This window comes from Pungitius pungitius, chromosome 10, assembly GCF_949316345.1.
Source record: "Pungitius pungitius chromosome 10, fPunPun2.1, whole genome shotgun sequence".
Classification (NCBI taxonomy): domain Eukaryota; kingdom Metazoa; phylum Chordata; class Actinopteri; order Perciformes; family Gasterosteidae; genus Pungitius; species Pungitius pungitius.
The window spans coordinates 2,069,410-2,089,510 of record NC_084909.1 but is presented as its reverse complement, the minus strand read 5'-3'; the positions used below and the strand labels follow the sequence as shown (position 1 = coordinate 2,089,510).

Below are 20,101 nucleotides of genomic sequence, written 5' to 3'. Positions count from 1 at the left end.
TCCGTCTGAGCGGGACCATCGGACGTGTCCCCTCCCACACCGAGACCCCTCAGCAACAATTGTCGAACCAGTGGAGCCTCTGGCTTGAGGTCTCCAGCCTCCGTGTTGCTCGGGACCCCGAAAGGTCCGTCTGTCCAATCATTGGCGGAAGCATCTCTCCACACCACAATGAACCCCTCGGATACGATGAATGCACGTTTAGCTGCCTCCATTATACAGCCAACTGTGAGAGATGATTTACATGGATTAGGTTTATTTTCTAAAGAACCAACAGCTGCAAACAAAGTCAGTGACTTCATCCCCAGGTGAATCCTCAATCTAATATTATCTTCATCATTGCTGCTCTGCCTGAGCAATCCGCTGTGTGTGTGTTTGTATCCAAGAGTCTGGTTTTAAAGTGTTTGAGTAAATCCTTTGATGGATGAAATCATTACATTTGCCCTCATGTATATTTCATGTGCCAGTCCAGATTAGTTATTCCAGGGTTTAGAGAAATGCTGAGTGCGATTTATTTTTAATCACAGCAGCTGTTTTCCTGCTCGGATTGAAGATCTCGCCTGACAAAGATCCAGATACGATGAGACAAAGCTGACCCGCTGCGACACATGCGCTTCCTTCCTTTGGCGCAGCGTGCAACCTTTCGGTGTTTCGGTTTTCCTGCAGTCTGTCCAATCAAACCGCAGCCACTGCGGCCTCCGGCCTTCCCAAAGCGACATTCCGAAAATGCCATGCGCCGCCATGAGCCGCCATGAGCCGCCATGAGCCGCCATGCGCCGCCATGTGCCGTCATGCGCCGCCACGAGCCACCATATGCCACCGTGAGCCGCCATGTGCCGCTGTGCGCTGCCATGCGCCGCCATGTGCCGTCATGCGCCGCCATGAGCCGCCATGTGCCGCCATGTGCCGCTGTGCGCTGCCATGCGCCGCCATGATTCCGTCACTCTACAAACCTCCCTCGACGGGGCCCCGCCGCTCAGGGCTCTCCCCTTTATTCCACTCACGTCTGCACCTCTTTTCCTCCGTCACTCACTGCCGCTAACGGGCCATTATTTGGGGGGGGGGGGGGTCACATGCGGCGAACTCTGACAAAACGTTTCATGGAGGGGGTGAAATCAGAGAATTAACACCAGAAAACGTTGCGGTTTGTGGTGGTAGAACGTGAGCCTTTGTTCACGCTTGAGTAGCCGGTAATCTGTGCGTTCTTGACCCCTACACACTCTCTGAGAGTGTGTTCACACAGGGTGGGAGGAGGTGGGGGGGGGGCACAGGTGTGTGATCCCCTCTCCTCAGAGAGCCTCCCCTCTCATGCTGCATCGTGGGTAATAATAGTTAGCAGCAACAGCTGTGCCACCCCCCCCCCCCCCCTCCCCCTTCACCTCTAATGCTCTCTAACCATCCATCTATCAGGCCTAATACCCTGCAGTGATGCCCTCACAGCTGTGTGAGGGGCCCCCGGTATCGAGACACCTGTCAATCTCTTTCCGCCTCACACGAACAGAAGCGCCGGCCAAAGAAACCAACCGAAAAATGAGTGAAATGTCGTTCCCAGAGAGACGTTTGCAGTGGTGTCATTTAGCCACAAAGTCTCCCACAGACTGACATTCAGGTTCAACCACGGATCCGTGCAACAACAACAACAACAACAAAAAAATGGCGGCACATTTACAGCCGTGAGGGTTGCAGAAGGGGCTTCTGGAAAGGCCCGTGGGACTCCTCCTCGAAACACTCGAGGTGTTCACTGCGCTCACAAAGGGCTGCAAAGAGTTTAGCAACAGAACTCTTCAAGGCTTTCCAAGTTTTGCCTCATAAAAAAGGCACCGACGTCCATATGATTTCATGTAGTACGTCGTGAGAATGTCATAAAAGGTCATAAAAGGTACAGTACAGCGCGCAATAAAAACTAATGATGTATTATGTGTCAGAAACATATCACAGGATAGTACATCTTAAAATGTGGTAAGAACCGACCGTACAGTGTGTCATAAAAATGTCACCGTGCAGCATGTCATGAAAAAAAATGGCTAAATGTGATAATATAGTTTGCCATAAAGATGTCGTTACAAGTGCCGTTTGCTATTAAAATGTAACAGAAGTGTGTCACTGCAGGTTCATCCCACTCGTTCCACTGTTCGCATGAACACATTAATAATAGAGCATCACGCCTCGCTGCGAACGACTGAACGGTGGACGCTGTGAGAACCCAAAACAACAGCAATGCCAGAAATGTGTGTGACCTCAGTTGCGACGTTTGGGGGGGGGGGGGGGGGGGTCCTCCGCAGACCCCCAAAGCTTCACCAACCCCAGAGGCTTCCCAGAGGCCGCCGTCGCCCTGGCAGATGCCATCCCGCGAGCATCTCTGACGACCACACCGCTGTGGGTGGCCCCCACGTCGCAATCCCCCCCCCCCCCCCCCCCACGACAGACCCGACTCCCGTCCAACTGGGGGAGTGGGGGGGGGGGGGGGGGGAGCGCTTCTTGGCGCTTCGTGGCACGTGTGTTTGAGAGAGAGAGAGAGAGAGAGCACGAATCCGTCACGAATCCCGTCTGCTAATGACTACCAGCTCTGCAGGACCCGAGGCTTGGGGGGGCGGTGGGGGGTGGGGGGGGGGTTAAAGCCCAGCAATTGAGCGAATAATGAGTTGAATTAGGAGATTTAGGGGTGAGGTGGAAGGAGAAGGGGACTAGTGGTGCCGAATGAAAACCAGAGGTGGTCACCGCAAAGCTGCACAGCGGCTGTGTGTCGGGGTGTAATGGGGGTGGGAGGGGGGGGGGGGGGGGGGGGGTTATACAGCTTGGTACATGCAAATGCGATGGCGGAAAGACAGTGTGATGGAACTCACTCCTCTGATTCTAATCAGACTACAGTGTCCATCCAGGTCCATCTCACGATCAGATACAAGCTTCAGCGGTGAAAATACACAAAATGAATGAAACAAATGACAGAGGAGCCTGTCACCTTCATATGGTTCACTTCTATACTGTTTTAAGTTACTTTTCAGATTCAGATTAAGGGTAAAAAAACAAATAAATTATGCAAGATGTTCCTTGGCTGCAATATTAAACTTGAATGCATATTAAATTATAATTTAATATTTGTATTTATACTGAATTGGGCAGTTCCATTTGCAAAACAAAACAAAAGACAGTGTCTTATATTATGTGGTAGGGACAGTGCACATTAATAAAACATTCCTGTAAATACGTCAGAGCTTATTTTTCATCCGTAGTCCCTCAACAAACGGTGCAAAGTCTAAAAACGAATTATAAATTTACAAATTACAGTTTTGCATTATTTGCCCTTTAAAAAACATGCAGAGGCAATAGTATGCATTCAAGTACTAACAAGATGCAACACAAGCTCATAGAACAACACACAGGAAGCAACATAAGTAGAAATAGTTACTATTTATATACTTAAATACAGGCGTGGTACTGCACTGTGCACCTCTTTTCTCTCACAGACACATTTCTGCTAAAACGATGCTAAAATATTCATTTTAGCAAACGTCCTCACCGTGAGGAAATAACCTCTTAATCATAACTTCTGTTTGCTGGATATTTATGCCACAGAAACATTTCCATTTTGATGACATAGTCGTCTGTTTGAAAAGCTTTTTTCATCCAACGTGTTGACTCTGGACCAGTGAGGAGGAAAACCTTGTGTTCATCAGTTTGACTTATTCTAACTTCCTGGCGCGTCCATGGAGATCGCCTTAGTAACGCGATTTCCAGGTTTGAGTAGAATATCCATTCAGAGGCCCGTTGGCCACTTATCAGCTTTGTCTCGCACAATATTCCCCTTTGCTCACTTTGGAGGCTGATTAGTTGACTCAAGCAAAGGCTTGTCGAAGGATTTTTTATTTTTTTTTTGCATTTCATTTCCCGAATCATCCACAGCGCCCCCGTCTTCGACAGCGGTTATTTTAAACTGTATTATTCCACTACATAAACACACCCGGCTGCATTGTCATCCACAATTTCCAGTAAATTCCGTCCAAGGCGGCCTCTCGGGGCAGTATTTATTTCCATCCCTTTTCTTTTGCCTTTGATTGCATGAATGTACAAATGAAGCAATATTTGGTTCCTGTGGCCACGCAGTTGCCCACCCCCCCCCCCACCATCCCTCCCCCCACCCCCTCCCTCCCTCAAACCAAGCCCTATTCAAGTTTATACACAATGCACAGCATTGTTCAGAGAGGCCAGGGCGCTCTGAAGTAGTCTGGAAGCCTTTGAGCGCCGCGGGACGAGTCGCCCTGAGGTTGGACGTCTAAACACAAACTCCCACAGAGGAGCGACTGGCGCAGGAGAGAGAAGGAATAGACGAGGGGGGGCGGGGGGGAGGAGGGGGAGGGGGGGGGGGGTATGAAGAGACATCGGTGAAGCTCAGCAGGTGTAATTATCCCAGAGAGCCGCAGCGTGAGCTGATTGTCTTTCGGGTCCCACGAGCTGAGTGGAAAGTGGCTCTTCAGGGGAAGGACCTGGAGGCTGCGGCTCATCACCAACACTCAAGGCTCTATTGTTGACTGAAGGAGTCCAACGCACACACACACACACACAATGCTTGACCCAACCCCTAGTGGCAGGTTAAACGCCCAAATGGCTCTGCCCTGCCTCCCCTCTCATCAGAGTGGAAACTATTTAGAGCCAATTGCCTTTGAAAGCTGATTGTCCCGTCGGATGAGCTCCTTTGACTTCTTTCTTCCAGCTGATTTGAGGGACGTCACCTGATTCCTGATTGTGTCCGCAGCCAGAGGGACGGGGACTTGAGTGGTCTCAGGGTAGAGGGGGTGGGGGAGGGGGGGGGCGCGTGTGTGTGTGTTGTTTAAGGTACAGGCGTGTGCATTGTATAAGAAGTGGAAGCATCAGAGTGACGCCGTGTACTCCGTGTCTCTTGCCAAAAAATCTTCTGAAGCAACAAGAGAGGTGGACACCACATTTCATTCAGGGTCCTTACGCTCTAAAAGTTATTATTAACCGAGGGACGCGCAGCAAGGAACAGTCAAAGTCCGTCTTCATGGGACCCACGCGGGGGAGAAGGCTCCTGCTTTTCAGTCCGGTGACATTTAATACCATGAGAAAACTAGTAGAAACCGGTATTGTTTCTATTTCTATTCATCCCTCTGTGCCGTAGAACCCCAAATCTCATGAATAAGCCACGGTGCTGCGTGACATGTCCGTTCACTACAGCGATGAACACACACTGTAGTGCATCTTAAAATGATCGCACACTGTCCAGATGCTGCAGATGCTGCAGATGCTGCAGATGCTGCGTGACACATCGACTCCGCAGCTGGAAATAGTCTCCACCAACATGCAGGTTTAGTTGGAGTAAGCTTTGCTTAATACTAAATAGTACACTGTTTATCTGTTGTTTATATATGTGGATAGTTATATGATATAAAAAATGCAGAAGAGAGAGGTCATGACATGCTAGGTCAAAGGTCAAACTACTGTATGAAACCGTTCAGATTGCGAGACGCTGCAAATGTATCATTTTCCAGTTTTTTTTACACTAGAATTAAGGCTTTGCTTTAAAAAAAACAAAAACTGTTTTTTATTCTTATTTTAATATATTTTTTCAAATAAAACTGGATGTAACTTTTTTGCAGAATAGTTTTCTTTTGGTACTGCGAATGAAAGAAAGGCCCACGTAGTGCAGACGAGCCATAATAACGCCGACAAGGTTCTGACCAAGATGGCACATATCACTTTTTCTTTTTTACCCTTCACAATAAAAGCCCATGATGAAATAGTACAGTGCATTGTACTGTTTACCAAGGGAACTCAAATTCACTCACTTTTATTTTAATCTTTTTGAATTTGAATCTTTTATGGAAATAAGTTTGAAAACCAATGCATTTGATATAATATCACATACATGTATTTTTTTGTGTTTCTGTATAAATTACTGTTTGATAGATTGTCTTCTCCCAGTTACAATGTGTGTGTGTGTCTTTTTGCAGTGTAATGATCCACCATAAAAGAAACTTTTCTAATATTTTGGAAATAAAAACAAGACAACTTTTTGAATTCACAATTTTTAATTCACTTCAACGCTGGATGAGCTAATATTTCATTGGAACTGCATTCGTGTGCAAACCCTGATTCCTGTCATACAGAAAAACACAATGTCGTCACGCGGAGTGATTGGAGTCGACGTCACGATTAAAAAGGCGCGTAGCAGCCGATCAGGATAGTCAAACAGCGTGGACCACTATCCGTTCTCAGATATATATATTCTTTATCAACATACTTGTACACAACTGACACCAAGCAACAACAAAAAAAACATTTAAAAAACAGTTTGAATTCTTTTAAATAGTCCTGGGATTGAATTTGCCTGGAACAACGAAATGAAAGAAAAAAATATTCCGATACTTCAAACTGGCTCAAACACTTAAAGTCACTCCGCAAAAAAAAAAAGTATATCAATGACAATTCATCCCAGGTCGGGTATTTACAAACATCAAAAGGTGAAGAACCAACCCTCCACTTTCCATAATGGCTGATTGTCATCAACGAGTCAAATACGAGAGTTTTTCTTTCTTATTCAATTTATTTCTGGGAAACAGAGCTATAAAAATGTCAAAATAACACGACAGCACCAAATAACACTCAGTAACTGCTTCGTTTAGATTTTTTTTTTTGTCACTCACCGCTGCTTTTCTTCCTCTTCCTTCGGTTCTTACCAACAAAAAAAAACACCGCCCAGTCCCAAACACCGACATTTAAACCCCCGCGGAAATAAAAACTCAAAATAGCCCGGCGATGACAGCGATTCTGACCATAATAACAACAATAATAACAATGATGATAATAATAATCATGGATAAAGATAGCAATAAATAGGGTTGGTGAAGTTTAAGTGCGGGTAGGTGTGGTGAAACACAAGACTGTGGGCGACAGTTAAAGAGGTGAGAAAAAGGGGGGGAGATGGAGAGGGAGAGAAGGGGGGGGGGGGGGGGGGGGGGGGGGGGGGGGATGGCCGATCCTCCGCCGCTCCTCACTACTCACGAAGGCCTCCATCCCCCCCCCTCCCCCCCCGCCGCCGCCACACCCCGTCCACGCCGCCCTCCGGCCAAAGTGTCCGGAGTCGGCTCTAAAAGACCTCAAGCTGTTTTAGACCGTCTCTAGAGGGGGGGAAGGGGGGGGGGGGGGCAGGAAGTACGTCACATCCCCAAAAGTGTCTTTTTGTGAACAGTAAGTGCTCGATGCTGGAGACGGACGTCGAGGCCGCTTTTTGTGTCGTCGAGGCAACAGCATCGTCGGCGTCAGCGTGCATCCTGAGGCTTTTCTACCATTCAATCGGATCGGTGGAATCGATCAGCTGATTGGGAGCGTTGGGGGTTTTTGTGTTTGTGAATTGGAGGAATAGAATACCCGCGTTAAAGGAGAGTGTGGAAATGTTCTTCCTGGGAGGATAACGTTCCTTCACAGTTACACAACCGATCTTTTCTGCTGAGGTGACTTCACATCAAGTGTTCACACAGATGTCTTTCATCATTTAAGGGTGTCTTCAGCCCGATGGCTTCCTGCCCGTCACCCTCCAGTCGATTCATTTTCTCTCCCCTCCCCCCCCCCTCCGGTGCGAGTCCTCTACCTCTGGTAGTCGGCCTGCTCTCTGGGGCTGGAGGAGGAGCTCCCGGGCCCCGGGGGGCCACCGGGCCGCCCGTGGCCCTTGTCCTTGCCGTCCTCCGGAGCGGCGTTGCTCCCCGAGGACGCCGGGGCCGAGCTGTTGGCGGCCGGGTGCTGGTTGGCCCCCGGCGGGCCCACGCCGTTCCCCTCCGCGGACTGGTAGATCTCCTCGGCGCCGTCCTCGCTGGACTCCGGGTCCTCGGAGCCCGAGAGCAGCTCCTCCTCTCTGTACTCGCTGACGTCCACGCCCCCGCTGGCGGCGGCCCCCTCGCCCAGCTCCGTGAGGCGGCCGTGGTGCTTGACGTGGTAGCGCTGGTTCTGGAAGAACTTGATGATGGTGTGCTTGGGCAGGTCGAGCTGCGCCGACAGGGTGTGGATGGCCTCCTGGTCCGGGTACAGGCCGACGTCCTGGATGAAGCTCTGCAGGATGCCCAGGGCCTCCAGGGAGATCTGGAATGATGAAAAACACCGGCTGAAATACGGGAACGACCCTTTTTCGGCGTTCCTGGCGACGAGGGCGGGCGGGAACAACGCATCGCACCTTGGTGCGCGACCGCGGCTTCTTGTTGCCCCCGGCGACGGAGCCGATGGTGCCGGGTGGGCCGCCGCCGGCTCCCGGCCCCACGTTCTGCGACGCCTCCTCGCTGGCCGGGGCGGACGCCGCCCGCTCCTCGCGCATCGGGGACAGCCGGGGCTCCTTCATGGGGGGCGGGGGCGGCCTGTGGTGTGCCTGACGGGAAAAACCAAAGAACTGATCGATTAACGGGGCACAGTGACCCCTGATCAAGACCGGTTCATTTAAAACCACGATGGAACGCATTGCGTAACATTTTTGGAGTGTAATCTGGAGTGGACTTTGTATGATGCAACACACATCCCACCAGTGACCTGCACCCCCCCCCCCCCCCCACCCATCTCCAGCACACAGTAGCCAGAGTCTGCGTCAAGGTCTATCAACCAGCTCCAGTTATACCTTTGACCCGAAGTGTGAAAGTGCCAGTAAAACGCAGACCCCCCCCCTCCGGCAGAAAGTCTCTCATTTACAAACTCATGACCCCCGATCATCACTATTTAACCAGCCCAACACCTCGCAGGAGCCGAGAGTCGAGGGGCAGCGGAACGAAATCGTTTCGGATCGGTGCTCAGATTGCGTTTGTCGGTAAAATCTGCTGAAAAATTCGACATTTGGAGACGAAAAGTTGCCCAAATCAACTAAAATGTTCAAATGCTAAATCACCACTTGTGACGCTGTTGTTCTAGAAATGCGTTGGTCGGTCTTTTCAAGAAAAGAAAAGTTGCATTAATGATAAATTCATTAAATTCATTGGTTGGAGGAGTGTGTTCCAGATATTCGATGCGAAGATACGAACTGTGAATTTAAAGAAGTGGATCTGAACCCTTCAGTATATTTGAGCATCATCTGCATGGTTAGAAGAAGCTATTTTGTGTTTGAGTTTGAACAGAATGGGCTCCAGAATCGATCCCTGGGGAACTCCACCCAGCAGGTTTGCGTTTGTTTAGACTTCATTATGTTGTTAAGTGTTATTTGTGCACATCCCCCCAAAAAAAGCATCACAGATTTCAGCGATTTTCCATCAGCGCCGAGCAGCAAACTCAGAGCCCCAGATGTCTCAGCGAGCCCTCGTCCTGTCGCAGACAGCGTGAAGGCCGTCCTTCACGTGGGTTCAAGTGTTGGGAGGGAAATGGGGGGAAAATTTGGGATTGTTTGTCAGAAGGTGGAGGCCTGTTGTGAGAGCGTTGCGGTCGTGTCCCGCCCGCTCTCTTTAAGAGCAGGGAGGGGCCTCCCCGCTGGAATGCCCAGCTATAAATCTGTGGCGCATTAAAATTAAAGGACCCACATAAAGATAATAGTCATTCGCTTTTCTCTCCCTCCTCTTCAATAATAACAGGGTATTACTTAAATAATACTGCAGGGCCAGACCATGAAATAGCTGCCATTTCATTCGCTTCAGAAGGAGTGAGGTGGAGGGAGGGTGGGGGGGGGAACCAATTTACAGGAATTTAGTGTGTTTTTCCCTTTTTTGTCATTTCTTCTCTCCTCCTCCCCCATTTCTTCTAGTTTTCACACAAAGTGACCTTTTCACATATTGAGAAAGACTAAGACTGCTCGGAAAAAAGCAACAACGAAGACAGTGAGACAGAAGAAGTAAATAAATAAAAAGTGAACCCTCGTCCCCGAACGGGGGGGACCACACAGCCACAAGCGTCCCCCCCCCCCCCCCGCACAAACTCACGGAGACGCTCAGTAACTAAATTGAGGGTAAATAATGGAAGGGATTGCAAAAACCCAGCGTCCCCCCCACCTCCACCCACAGACCTTCTAGTTTCCATGCTTATGTGGGCCGTTTGGCGGGGGCTCTTGGATCAATCGCCACACACACGCGCGCACACACACACACACACACACACACACACACACAGACACACACACACACACACACACACGCATGCACGCAACAATAGGGCGTCTGGTCTCCCTCATGCACTGATGATGATGATGATGATGATGATGATGTTAGCGAGCAGAGCCAAACACAGGAGGCCGGTCCTGTAAATGGTCGTTCTTCTTCTCCTCTGTGCTCACACTCTTCTTTTGCTCCTCTTGTTCTGTGCTTTCTCCTCCCTCCCTCCTCCTCCTCCTCCTCCTCCTCCTCCCCTCCTCCCCTCAGGGTCTAATGCACCAGGACACTAATGAAGTGGGCCTCTGCCAAGCCAAAATGACTCCGCATCCAAATCAGCTCTGAACCGGTGGATGTCCCGCCTCCTCCATCTCCCCCACCTCCTCCTCCTCCTTCCGACTGCTGCCTCCTCCCATTGCAGCTCCCAGCGTTCTACACCTTCAGCCCCTGCCTCCACCTCCCGTGTCCACTTGTCCCGAGCTCTTTGACCTCCTCCCTTCTCTAACAAACAATATCTGCTGTGTACTGATTTACAAAAGTGCAAAACAGGATTAAGTTAAAGGGAAACCTTTTCTTCTTCCATTTTTTAAAATAAGGTTTCTGAATTTTTTGAATTTGGGTGGATTTTGGTGCATTAATGCTGCCTAAAAAGCTAATAACTTTTTCTATACTTTCTCACAGGAAGCACTGAGGTGTTGTGATTACTGTCCTGAGAGGGACACTGGGGACAAATACGGAGGAACGTAACTGACCCGACCGCCTCCCCAGAGACTAAATATTAAAAAGAAATCACCGTCATCCAAAACGACCCATCGAAGGTTTGCAGATCCTTGTATGCACTGTGTCTCTGTCTCTCGGTGTCTCTGTGTCTCTCTGTCTGTCTGTCTCTGTGTCTGTCTGTCTCTCGGTGTCTCTGTGTCTCTCTGTCTGTCTGTCTCTGTGTCTCTCACTGAGTGCACTGCACTAAAGTAAAGAAAAGTTGGGTTTTTTAAAACGTAAATCAAGGCAAATTATGACTGAAAACTATGAAAGAATTATAGAACATGAAATATTCATCTTCTCCTTAATGAGCTCTGGTCCTCCAGGGCACCCAACTGTCTCTCTCCGTGTTTGTGGGGGGGGGGGGGGGGGGCAGTCTATGCCCACCAGAGACACCATTAACACACAGATAAATATGTAATGAGGGTAAAAAAATCACTTTTCTGTTAGTTTTGTGCATGACTTCACATTTCTTGTTAATCTGTGTTTTTCTTATTTTCTCTTTCTCCATCTCTCTCACTCGTGTTTAAGCAAGTGTCTCTTCTGCTGTCCGTCTCCTTCAGTCTGTCTCTGGTGTCCATCTCCTTCAGTCTGTCTCTCCTGCTGTCCGTCTCCTTCAGTCTGTCTCCTTCAGTCTGTCTCTCCTGCTGTCCATCTCCTTCAGTCTGTCTCCTTCAGTCTGTCTCTGGTGTCCATCTCCTTCAGTCTGTCTCTGGTGTCCATCTCCTTCAGTCTGTCTCCTTCAGTCTGTCTCTCCTGCTGTCCATCTCCTTCAGTCTGTCTCTCCTGCTGTCCGTCTCCTTCAGTCTGTCTCTGGTGTCCATCTCCTTCAGTCTGTCTCCTTCAGTCTGTCTCTCCTGCTGTCCATCTCCTTCAGTCTGTCTCTCCTGCTGTCCGTCTCCTTCAGTCTGTCTCTGCTGTCCGTCTCCTTCAGTCTGTCTCTGGTGTCCATCTCCTTCAGTCTGTCTCTCCTGGTGTCCGTCTCCTTCAGTCTGTCTCTGGTGTCCATCTCCTTCAGTCTGTCTCTCCTGCTGTCCATCTCCTTCAGTCTGTCTCTCCTGGTGTCCATCTCCTTCAGTCTGTCTCCTTCAGTCTGTCTCTCCTGGTGTCCGTCTCCTTCAGTCTGTCTCTCCTGCTGTCCATCTCCTTCAGTCTGTCTCTGCTGTCCATCTCCTTCAGTCTGTCTCCTTCAGTCTGTCTCTCCTGGTGTCCGTCTCCTTCAGTCTGTCTCTCCTGCTGTCCGTCTCCTTCAGTCTGTCTCTCCTGCTGTCCATCTCCTTCAGTCTGTCTCTCCTGGTGTCCATCTCCTTCAGTCTGTCTCCTTCAGTCTGTCTCTCCTGGTGTCCGTCTCCTTCAGTCTGTCTCTCCTGCTGTCCATCTCCTTCAGTCTGTCTCTGCTGTCCATCTCCTTCAGTCTGTCTCCTTCAGTCTGTCTCTCCTGGTGTCCGTCTCCTTCAGTCTGTCTCTCCTGCTGTCCGTCTCCTTCGGTCTGTCTCTCCTGCTGTCTGTCTCCTTCCGTCTGTCTCTCCTGCTGTCCGTCTCCTTCAGTCTGTCTCTCCTGCTGTCTGTCTCCTTCAGTCTGTCTCTCCTCCTGTCTGTCTCCTTCCGTCTGTCTCTCCTGCTGTCTGTCTCCTTCCGTCTGTCTCTCCTGCTGTCCGTCTCCTTCAGTCTGTCTCTCCTGCTGTCCGTCTCCTTCAGTCTGTCTCTCCTGCTGTCCGTCTCCTTCAGTCTGTCTCTCCTGCTGTCCGTCTCCTTCAGTCTGTCTCTCCTGCTGTCCGTCTCCTTCAGTCTGTCTCTCCTCCTGTCTGTCTCCTTCAGTCTGTCCCTGTCTGTCTCTTACATCGGAGCTATTATCCGTCTCTCTGGTGTGTTCGTGGTTGCGGTCCCCGAGGACTGCAGCAGGCTGACGGAGGACATGAGTCACTGCACCTTTCTTCTTTTGAAAAGTAATGTGTCTTCAATGAGAAACTGAATGGACTAAATTTCAGTGTGTGTGTGTGTGTGTGTGTGGTCATATGTGTGTGTTTATCCAAACTGTGTGTGGTATCCATCCCACTTATCTGCAGTTAAACAATTAACTTAGTTGTGGTTAAGCTCCACCCTGCGGCAGTGAAGGAGATGCTCCGAGGAACGAGGAGACGCAGCGAATGATTGACTGTCACGACCAGGACGAACTTCGAGACCGACGATCCATCTTTCTATTGATAATTAATGTTTCCATTGAACCATTCAACGGGGCTGTTGAGCAACGTGGAGTCTTTCCTTCCATTGTAAAAACCCGTCTGATCCGGTTTTTATGTTATTATGTCCCTGTTTGTTTATGACAGAAGAACATGAAGTCCTGTCGTGTTTTCACTCCGCCTTTACTTAATCAGCGGGGCTTTGCTCTGTTTTGGATCACATTTCTCATGACGTAAGCCTCAAAGACTCTGCCAATATTCTAAATGTTTCTCATTATTAACGAATCCCAACTGAAAGACGTCCAGCTTCCAGCAGACGAAGCAGTCGCAGATTAGCGGATTTCGTAAAAATAGAAAAAAGAACGTTTTCTCCATACAGTTAAAAGGATTTGTATGGCATTATTGGCTGATTGTAATATAACATAAGATAAATAATGATGGTCTCTCTTAAATCTCTTCTACGTTACTATGAAAACACTTTAACTATTAACACAGTACGACGTGAACCTTTCGTCTCTTTATGACATTAAAAACCTGGATGATCAGAGAGAGAAGAGTATCTGCCAGATGTTGACGGCAGCAATTTGTTGCTCCTTCGGCGTTAAACACGTTTTCTTTGTGATGTCTGTAAAGCACCTTTTGATTGAAGTGAGACACAAACAAGAGGAGGAGGAGGAGGAGGAGGAGGAGGAAGGCCGCAGTCGTTGTCACGTCTTGTTCTAGTCCACCACTCAAGGGGTCTCAGCCTCGGTGAGCGGTCATGTACACACACACACACACACGCACGCACACACACACATAAACAACCTCTTGACTTGCAGCAGAAATCAATTTAGCAAAAACAATAAAGAAATTATTCATAAGGACAGACTCTGCCAAACTAGCTGTGGGACGCACTTAACTGCTGAAGCAGTATGAATGAAGAGCGAGTCAGCCACGGAGAAATGTGATGCTGACACACACACACACACACACACACACCTGCGGGCTTAATAAGACACACAGTCAGAGGTTCTCCCACGATGCAGAAAGCGCCTCACGCTGCCAAACACACACGTTGATGTGTCTCGCGTGACGTCCGTGGTCTAGTTGTCCACAAGACAAAGGCGTCCTCTACTATCAGTGTGAGTGCAGTGTGTGGCAGATGGGACACATGTGTGGTCTGTGGTGGCAGGCTGGCTGGAGCCTGAGGTTTGGTGGTGGTGGTGGTGGCGGGTGGAGGGGTGGAGGTGGAAAGGGGTTCATCTGAGGGGCGGAGGGGAGCGGGTGGGGGTCTGAAGAGAGCTACAAACCTCATTTCCCATTAATAAATCACCAGTGTTTCACCACAGTTCGTCTCTGGAGGTGAGTGGGGGGGCGGTGTTTGTTGGGTGGGGGCTTTGAGGGTACTATATTTTGAGTCGTTGCTGTGTGAGAGGAGCAGAGGAATGTGCTGATGGAGCCATCAACGCTACCGTCTTCCCATCGGCCTTTGATACAGAGTCCTGAATGCAGAGCGAGGAAAGGACGGTGGAGCAGTCGGAGGTGGAGTCGTGGGTTGAAGTCGTGGGTTGAAGTCGTGGGTTGGAGTCTGGAGGTGGAGTCGTGGGGGGGGTCGTGGGGTGGAGTCTTGAGGTGGAGTCGTGAGGTGGAGTCGTGGGGTGGAGTCGTGAGGTGGAGTCTTGAGGTGGAGTCGTGGGGTGGAGTCTTGAGGTGGAGTCGTGGGGTGGAGTTGTTGGGTGGAGTCGTGGGGTGTAGTCTTGAAGTGGAGTCGTGGGGTGGAGTCGTTGGGTGGAGTCTTGAGGTGGAGTCGTGGGGTGGAGTCGTGAGGTGGAGTCTTTGGGTGGAGTCGTGGGGTGGAGTTGTGGGGTGGAGTCTTGAGGTGGAGTCGTGAGGTGAAGTCGTGGTGTGGAGTCGTGAGGTGGAGTCTTTGGGTGGAGTCGTGGGGTGGAGTCGTGGGGTGGAGTCTTGAGGTGGAGTCTTTGGGTGGAGTCGTGGGGTGGAGTCGTGAGGTGGAGTCTTTGGGTGGAGTCGTGGGGTGGAGTCGTGGGGTGGAGTCTTGAGGTGGAGTCTTTGGGTGGAGTCGTGGGGTGGAGTCGTGAGGTGGAGTCTTTGGGTGGAGTCGTGGGGTGGAGTCGTGAGGTGGAGTCGTGGGGTGGAGTCGTGGGGTGGAGTCGTGAGGTGGAGTCTTTGGGTGGAGTCGTGGGGTGGAGTCGTGAGGTGGAGTCGTGGGGTGGAGTCGTGGGGTGGAGTCATGAGGTGGAGTCATGAGGTGGAGTCGTGGGGTGGGAATCACAGCATTGGTGATAAAATGCGAAATGCAAAGCCTTTGTTTTTGATTGATGGCGTCTGGTGTGTATGCGATATGTGAGATATGTGCATTGGGAGGCGGGGGGGGGGGGGGGGGTTCATCAACCATTGTGTGACCTGTCTGTCATAAACATGTAATAAAAGAGTCATAGAATTGTATAGTGTTTGATAAAAAGTCATAAAATGTCCTGGTTCAGGATGTAAACTCGAGGTAAAGACATAACGCGTCGTAGCAAAGGTTTTTAACCATGAAATTGGGGCCGTGTGGAAAAAACCTCACTAAACGTCCTCTTAGTCCTATTGCTGTCTCGTCTTCTCCTTAATAGCAGATAAAGTGTTATCTACACAGCCGGAGAGTAATAAAGACGGACAGACAGCGTTCAGTGTGTGTGTGTGTGTGTGTGTGTGTGTGTGTGAGAGAGTCGCAGTGTTTCCTGCATCGATCTCTAACTCCCTCCTCACAAACTAATGGGGCATTTCCTCCAGTGCCACACCACCCAGCCACACTGTTTACCCTTCAGCTCACTGGGCAACACACACACACACACACACACGCTAAAGAACACACAACGAGATCAAACGATCACAAAATGAGTGTAATGAGGACTTGTAATCATATCTGTCCCTAGTGGGCAGTGGTGCAAAGTACAATTATTTTTTCTATTCCACTGAAGTTCAAAGTGTTTTCACTAGAAATGAAGGGATGAATATGAATCAATGGTTGCATAATAAGTTAATTCGAGTATATTTTGATGCTAATATTACACTACCAGTACATGTAGAGTAAATGTACTGTTTTGGGCTTTTGCAAATGGTCTCTTTACAAAAGACCTGTTGAACATATTTTGAAAAGAAAAGACCAAAAAAAACCAGATGGTTAGCTTAGCTTAGCACAAAGACTGGAAACAGAGGGAACTACTAGCCGGTCCACTACGAAACCGTATCTTGTTTCTAATGAGCACTAAGCGCGAGATACATACAAGTTGTTGAGTAACGTGTTGGACCATCACTGTCCTGGGACCAGTGGCTACCAGCAAAGACTCAATCAAGGAAACTGGAGGATTTACAACCAAGGAGATCTGGTAAAAATAAGTGTCCAGTACACGGTGGGGAAGTGAGAAAAGGTGTTTACAGCCAATTTCAACAGATGTAAATATTGTGAGCGGAGGTGACGTGTGCAGGAAACCTGCTTTCCATGCATTCTGGAGCCAGGTGTTACCAACATCTGGAGCTGGACACGCGAGCCGCACGTCTGGACACATCTGGCTTTCTTACCTGCGCGTCCTGCGGCAGGTGGAGCACGGTGTGCATCCTCTCCGAGTGGTGGTGCCTGGACTCCTCCTCGTACGAGAGGTCTCTGTCGGCCTGCGGCAGCGCCAGGAACCTCCGGATGGTGCACAGGTTCTCCCACAGGGTGCGGTTCTCCGGGCTCGGGTTCTCCTTCCACCGGAGCAGCTCACACAGCCAGCCCTGGAGATGGAAGGCGGGGGGTTAGACACAGACGAGGGGGGGGGGGGGGCACTTTAATCCATTGGGTTTTTTGGTTGACGGACTGCGGTTCTGAAGCCTCGAGTTCAGAATTTTCACCGCCGCTCTTCCGGCTGCCTTCTTTCTTTCTTTTTTTTGGCTTTATTTGGACGGCCTCGGAATGGCGATGTAATGTAGGTGCTGAAATACGGCGCAAGCATCCTGTCAATCACAGTAAGCCCCGCCCATAAAGGCTATTTCACTCCAAATGGATCATAACTCACTAAAAGAACATCATGCTGTGTTGAAGAAGGGTTGAGATTGAGACCATAAACTCATTTTCTCATAGACTTCTATTCTTCATTACAGAGGGGTTTTGGAACTTCTCTCCTCAGTGATTCACTGCGAGTTCCCTTATTATTTCCTTTTATAACCACCCTTGTGTTTCCTGTTTTACGAAACACTGCCTTAATGTTCTCCAGCTGTGCAGCCCCAAGAATCAGCGTCTCTCAGCTACTGGCAGTGACACTGCTTAAAGGAGGAGGGCGATGAAGACCATGGGAGGAAGGAGAAATTCAAAAACAAAAGGGAGTTTGCAGGGAGATACTATTTAGCAATAGTGGGAAGAAGTTAGAAATGATGTGCAGAGTGTGCAAGGTAAGTGTAGGAGGTGGAAGAGGGGGGGGGGGGGTGGGGGAGATTAAATTATATCTGCTAGACTGGTTCAGTTTGTGACACCAGCTGTCGTGTTCAACCAGCCACCTCGGGCAGCATGCACCGCTAATAGCCCGATCATCTCGCTCTTCCTCCCGCTCCGTCCTTGTGGCCAGCTGCAGCAGATGGGAGCACTGAGCCGTGACCCTCAGCCACCCCCCCCAGACCCGCCGACCCCGGTGGACGCGTGCGTGTGTGTTGGTGTGTGTGTGTGTGTGTAATGGATACATTTAAGATGAAGCTTTTGGAACTATTAGGTGTTTATTCACACACAAGCAGCAGAGGGGAGAAGCTGCATGGTGCAGTAAAATATTCAGTTTTTTTTAGGGACCCACAGCTGGATCGGGATATATTTATCGATTGTAGCCTTTAAACCAGAGGAAATGTAAAAATGAATCTCCAGATGGGAGGACAACGTAGAACATATGGAGATGTTTGCAGATTTTATCCAAGAGGTCCCCCCCCCCCCCCCCTGCCTTACTGAGACACACAGTCGAAGCAAGAAATACCCGCTCGGGTACGGAGAAGAATGTTAATGGTTATTATTGAGCTCACAATGTATCAAATGTAATCTAAATCTATTTTTTATAAACCACCCACCCAGAGCTCCTCGTCCCCACCGATGCTCCGGCTTCGCTATCTGCAGAAAGTGTGTTTTGGCTGCGAAGGAACAACCCCCCCCCCCCCCCCCCCCCCTCCCCTCCCCTCCCTTCCCCCCCCCCCCCCCCCTCCCCTCCCCTCCCTTCCCCCCCCTCCTCCCCCCTCACCTGGCTCTTGTTGGCCGCCACCTTAGCGAACAGCGCTTGAGACACTTTGGCTCTCTTCATCTCCTGCTGGATTTCGTCGTAGATGCCCGACGTGATGTGGACCAGCGACTCCAGCTTCAGCGGGAGGTCGGGGGTCGGGCCCGGCGCCTTAGGCTGGAGAGAGAGAGAGAGAGAGTGGGGGGGGGGGGATCAGATACCTGGTGTATATTGTGAGAGCAAGAATGCAAAACACATCAGCTGATGGGGCCAGACGTGCTCCCTCATCACGTCTCCACAGGAATTCTCTCCACGGATCAAAGTCAATCAGGTCCCGCCCTCCCGCGTCCCTCCCTGCGTTGTTTCTGTCTGAGGGCGAGCGCGCTACGCGGCTGACTGGTGGAGCTCGTGCACGCCGCGCTTGCGGAGGAAGACGTGTGCAGACGGGGCACAGCGCTGGGATTGTTTCCCGTAGACAAAATAAGAATCGCCAACAAATTCAACCATGAACGGTCATCGGCCCTGAAACATCAGAGGGGGAGCGCGTCTTATCGCTGAACGGTTTGGATGCACGTGCAAAGGAACGTCCAAACCCCCCCCCCCCCCCCCCCCCCTCCCCCTTATTGTGTCCTTTATGTTTACAACATGCTCCGATGGCGGCTCTGAAGGAGAGGAATCACTCACCGAGCTGGAGATCTTAGTCTTGTTCTTCCAGATGGAGGCCCAGGTATCGGGGGTTATCTGGTCATCCAGGCCCCTCTCCCACACTTTCTATGCACACACACACACACACACACACACACACAATCAGATCACAATGATTACACTTCCATCAAGGTGCACGTTTTGCGATCTATTAATGCACGATTTGTGAATATCATCCCCTCATCGTTTCATCCCGTCGAGGCTGGAGGCCTTCCTCGGGCGAGCTCTTCATTGGAACCATTACCACACTTAGAAGCCGGCGGACCGACCTGTAGGAGGCGCGGGGGGCCGGGGTTGGAGGAGTTGGAGGCGGGGAGCCCCACCGAGGGGTTCATGGTGCGCTCCCTCTCCTCCTGGTAGATCCGGTCCCTCTCGCTCTCGGCCAGGTTGAGGAAGTTCTGCATGGCTTTCAGGTTCACCAGCAGAGACTGCGAGGCCGTGCGAGGGTCCTCCTCCTTCCGCAGGATCTCCGACAGCAGCCCCTGGACAGGGAGGACACACACGAGGAGACACATTCACACTCTAACACCTCCGGTCCTGAACAAGAACTTAAAATGCACGCGCTGTTTTCAGTTGTTACTGATTGTTGATGAATGTTTCTGAGATTCAGATGCTTGATCTCATCATTACACCAAGTCCTTCAAAAGGTAAATGATTATTCTGTAACTGATTGAAGGTGTAATACAGATAATATACGTAACAAATTAAACAGGTCAGGGTTAATATGCTGCATTCAATCTACATTAATCAAATTATTGTTTTGGTATAACAATTCAGAAGATCATGATACATGTTGTCACAATTGGCCAAACTTCAAAATCATGACAAAATACACTCAAAACAACTATAGATTAAAGGATTATTGATTAATCAACTGGCAAATTAATAACAAAACATCTTTATCTGTCTAATAAGCTCATGCTGCAACCTGTAAAGTAACGTAAGATATTAAATACAAGTCAAATCATCTTTCTCTCATTGTGGCTCAAAAGGTACAAAATAACGTATGTTCGATAAGTAAAAGGTAGATGTCCTTCCTATTTTCAGCAGTTGGTAAAGCTGAAAAGGATGAACCTCAGATAAACATTATTAGCACACGGGTTGCTCACACACACACACACACACACACACACACACACACACGCAAAAACACACCTGGCCTCTACACCAACAGGTCTGCGAGCCGCCT

At 49.8% G+C, this 20,101-nt stretch overlaps 2 protein-coding genes across 2 annotated transcripts in view; one reads left to right on the top strand and one right to left on the bottom strand.

Moving 5' to 3' along the window:
- The window catches only part of LOC119228777 (beta/gamma crystallin domain-containing protein 1-like), a 244,007-nt gene that overhangs the window by 179,579 nt on the left and 44,327 nt on the right, over positions 1-20,101 (top strand). The window lies entirely within an intron of this gene.
- The window catches only part of satb2 (SATB homeobox 2), a 33,118-nt gene continuing 20,008 nt past the window's right edge, over positions 6,992-20,101 (bottom strand). Inside the window, exons 9-14 of the mRNA XM_037487677.2 lie at positions 19,182-19,394; positions 18,892-18,978; positions 18,232-18,384; positions 16,559-16,753; positions 8,177-8,365; positions 6,992-8,085 (exon numbers count right to left, since the gene is read on the bottom strand). Of these exons, the coding sequence (XP_037343574.2) occupies positions 7,597-8,085; positions 8,177-8,365; positions 16,559-16,753; positions 18,232-18,384; positions 18,892-18,978; positions 19,182-19,394 (1,326 nt within the window). The 3' untranslated portion in view covers positions 6,992-7,596. The remainder of the gene's footprint in view (positions 8,086-8,176; positions 8,366-16,558; positions 16,754-18,231; positions 18,385-18,891; positions 18,979-19,181; positions 19,395-20,101) is intronic.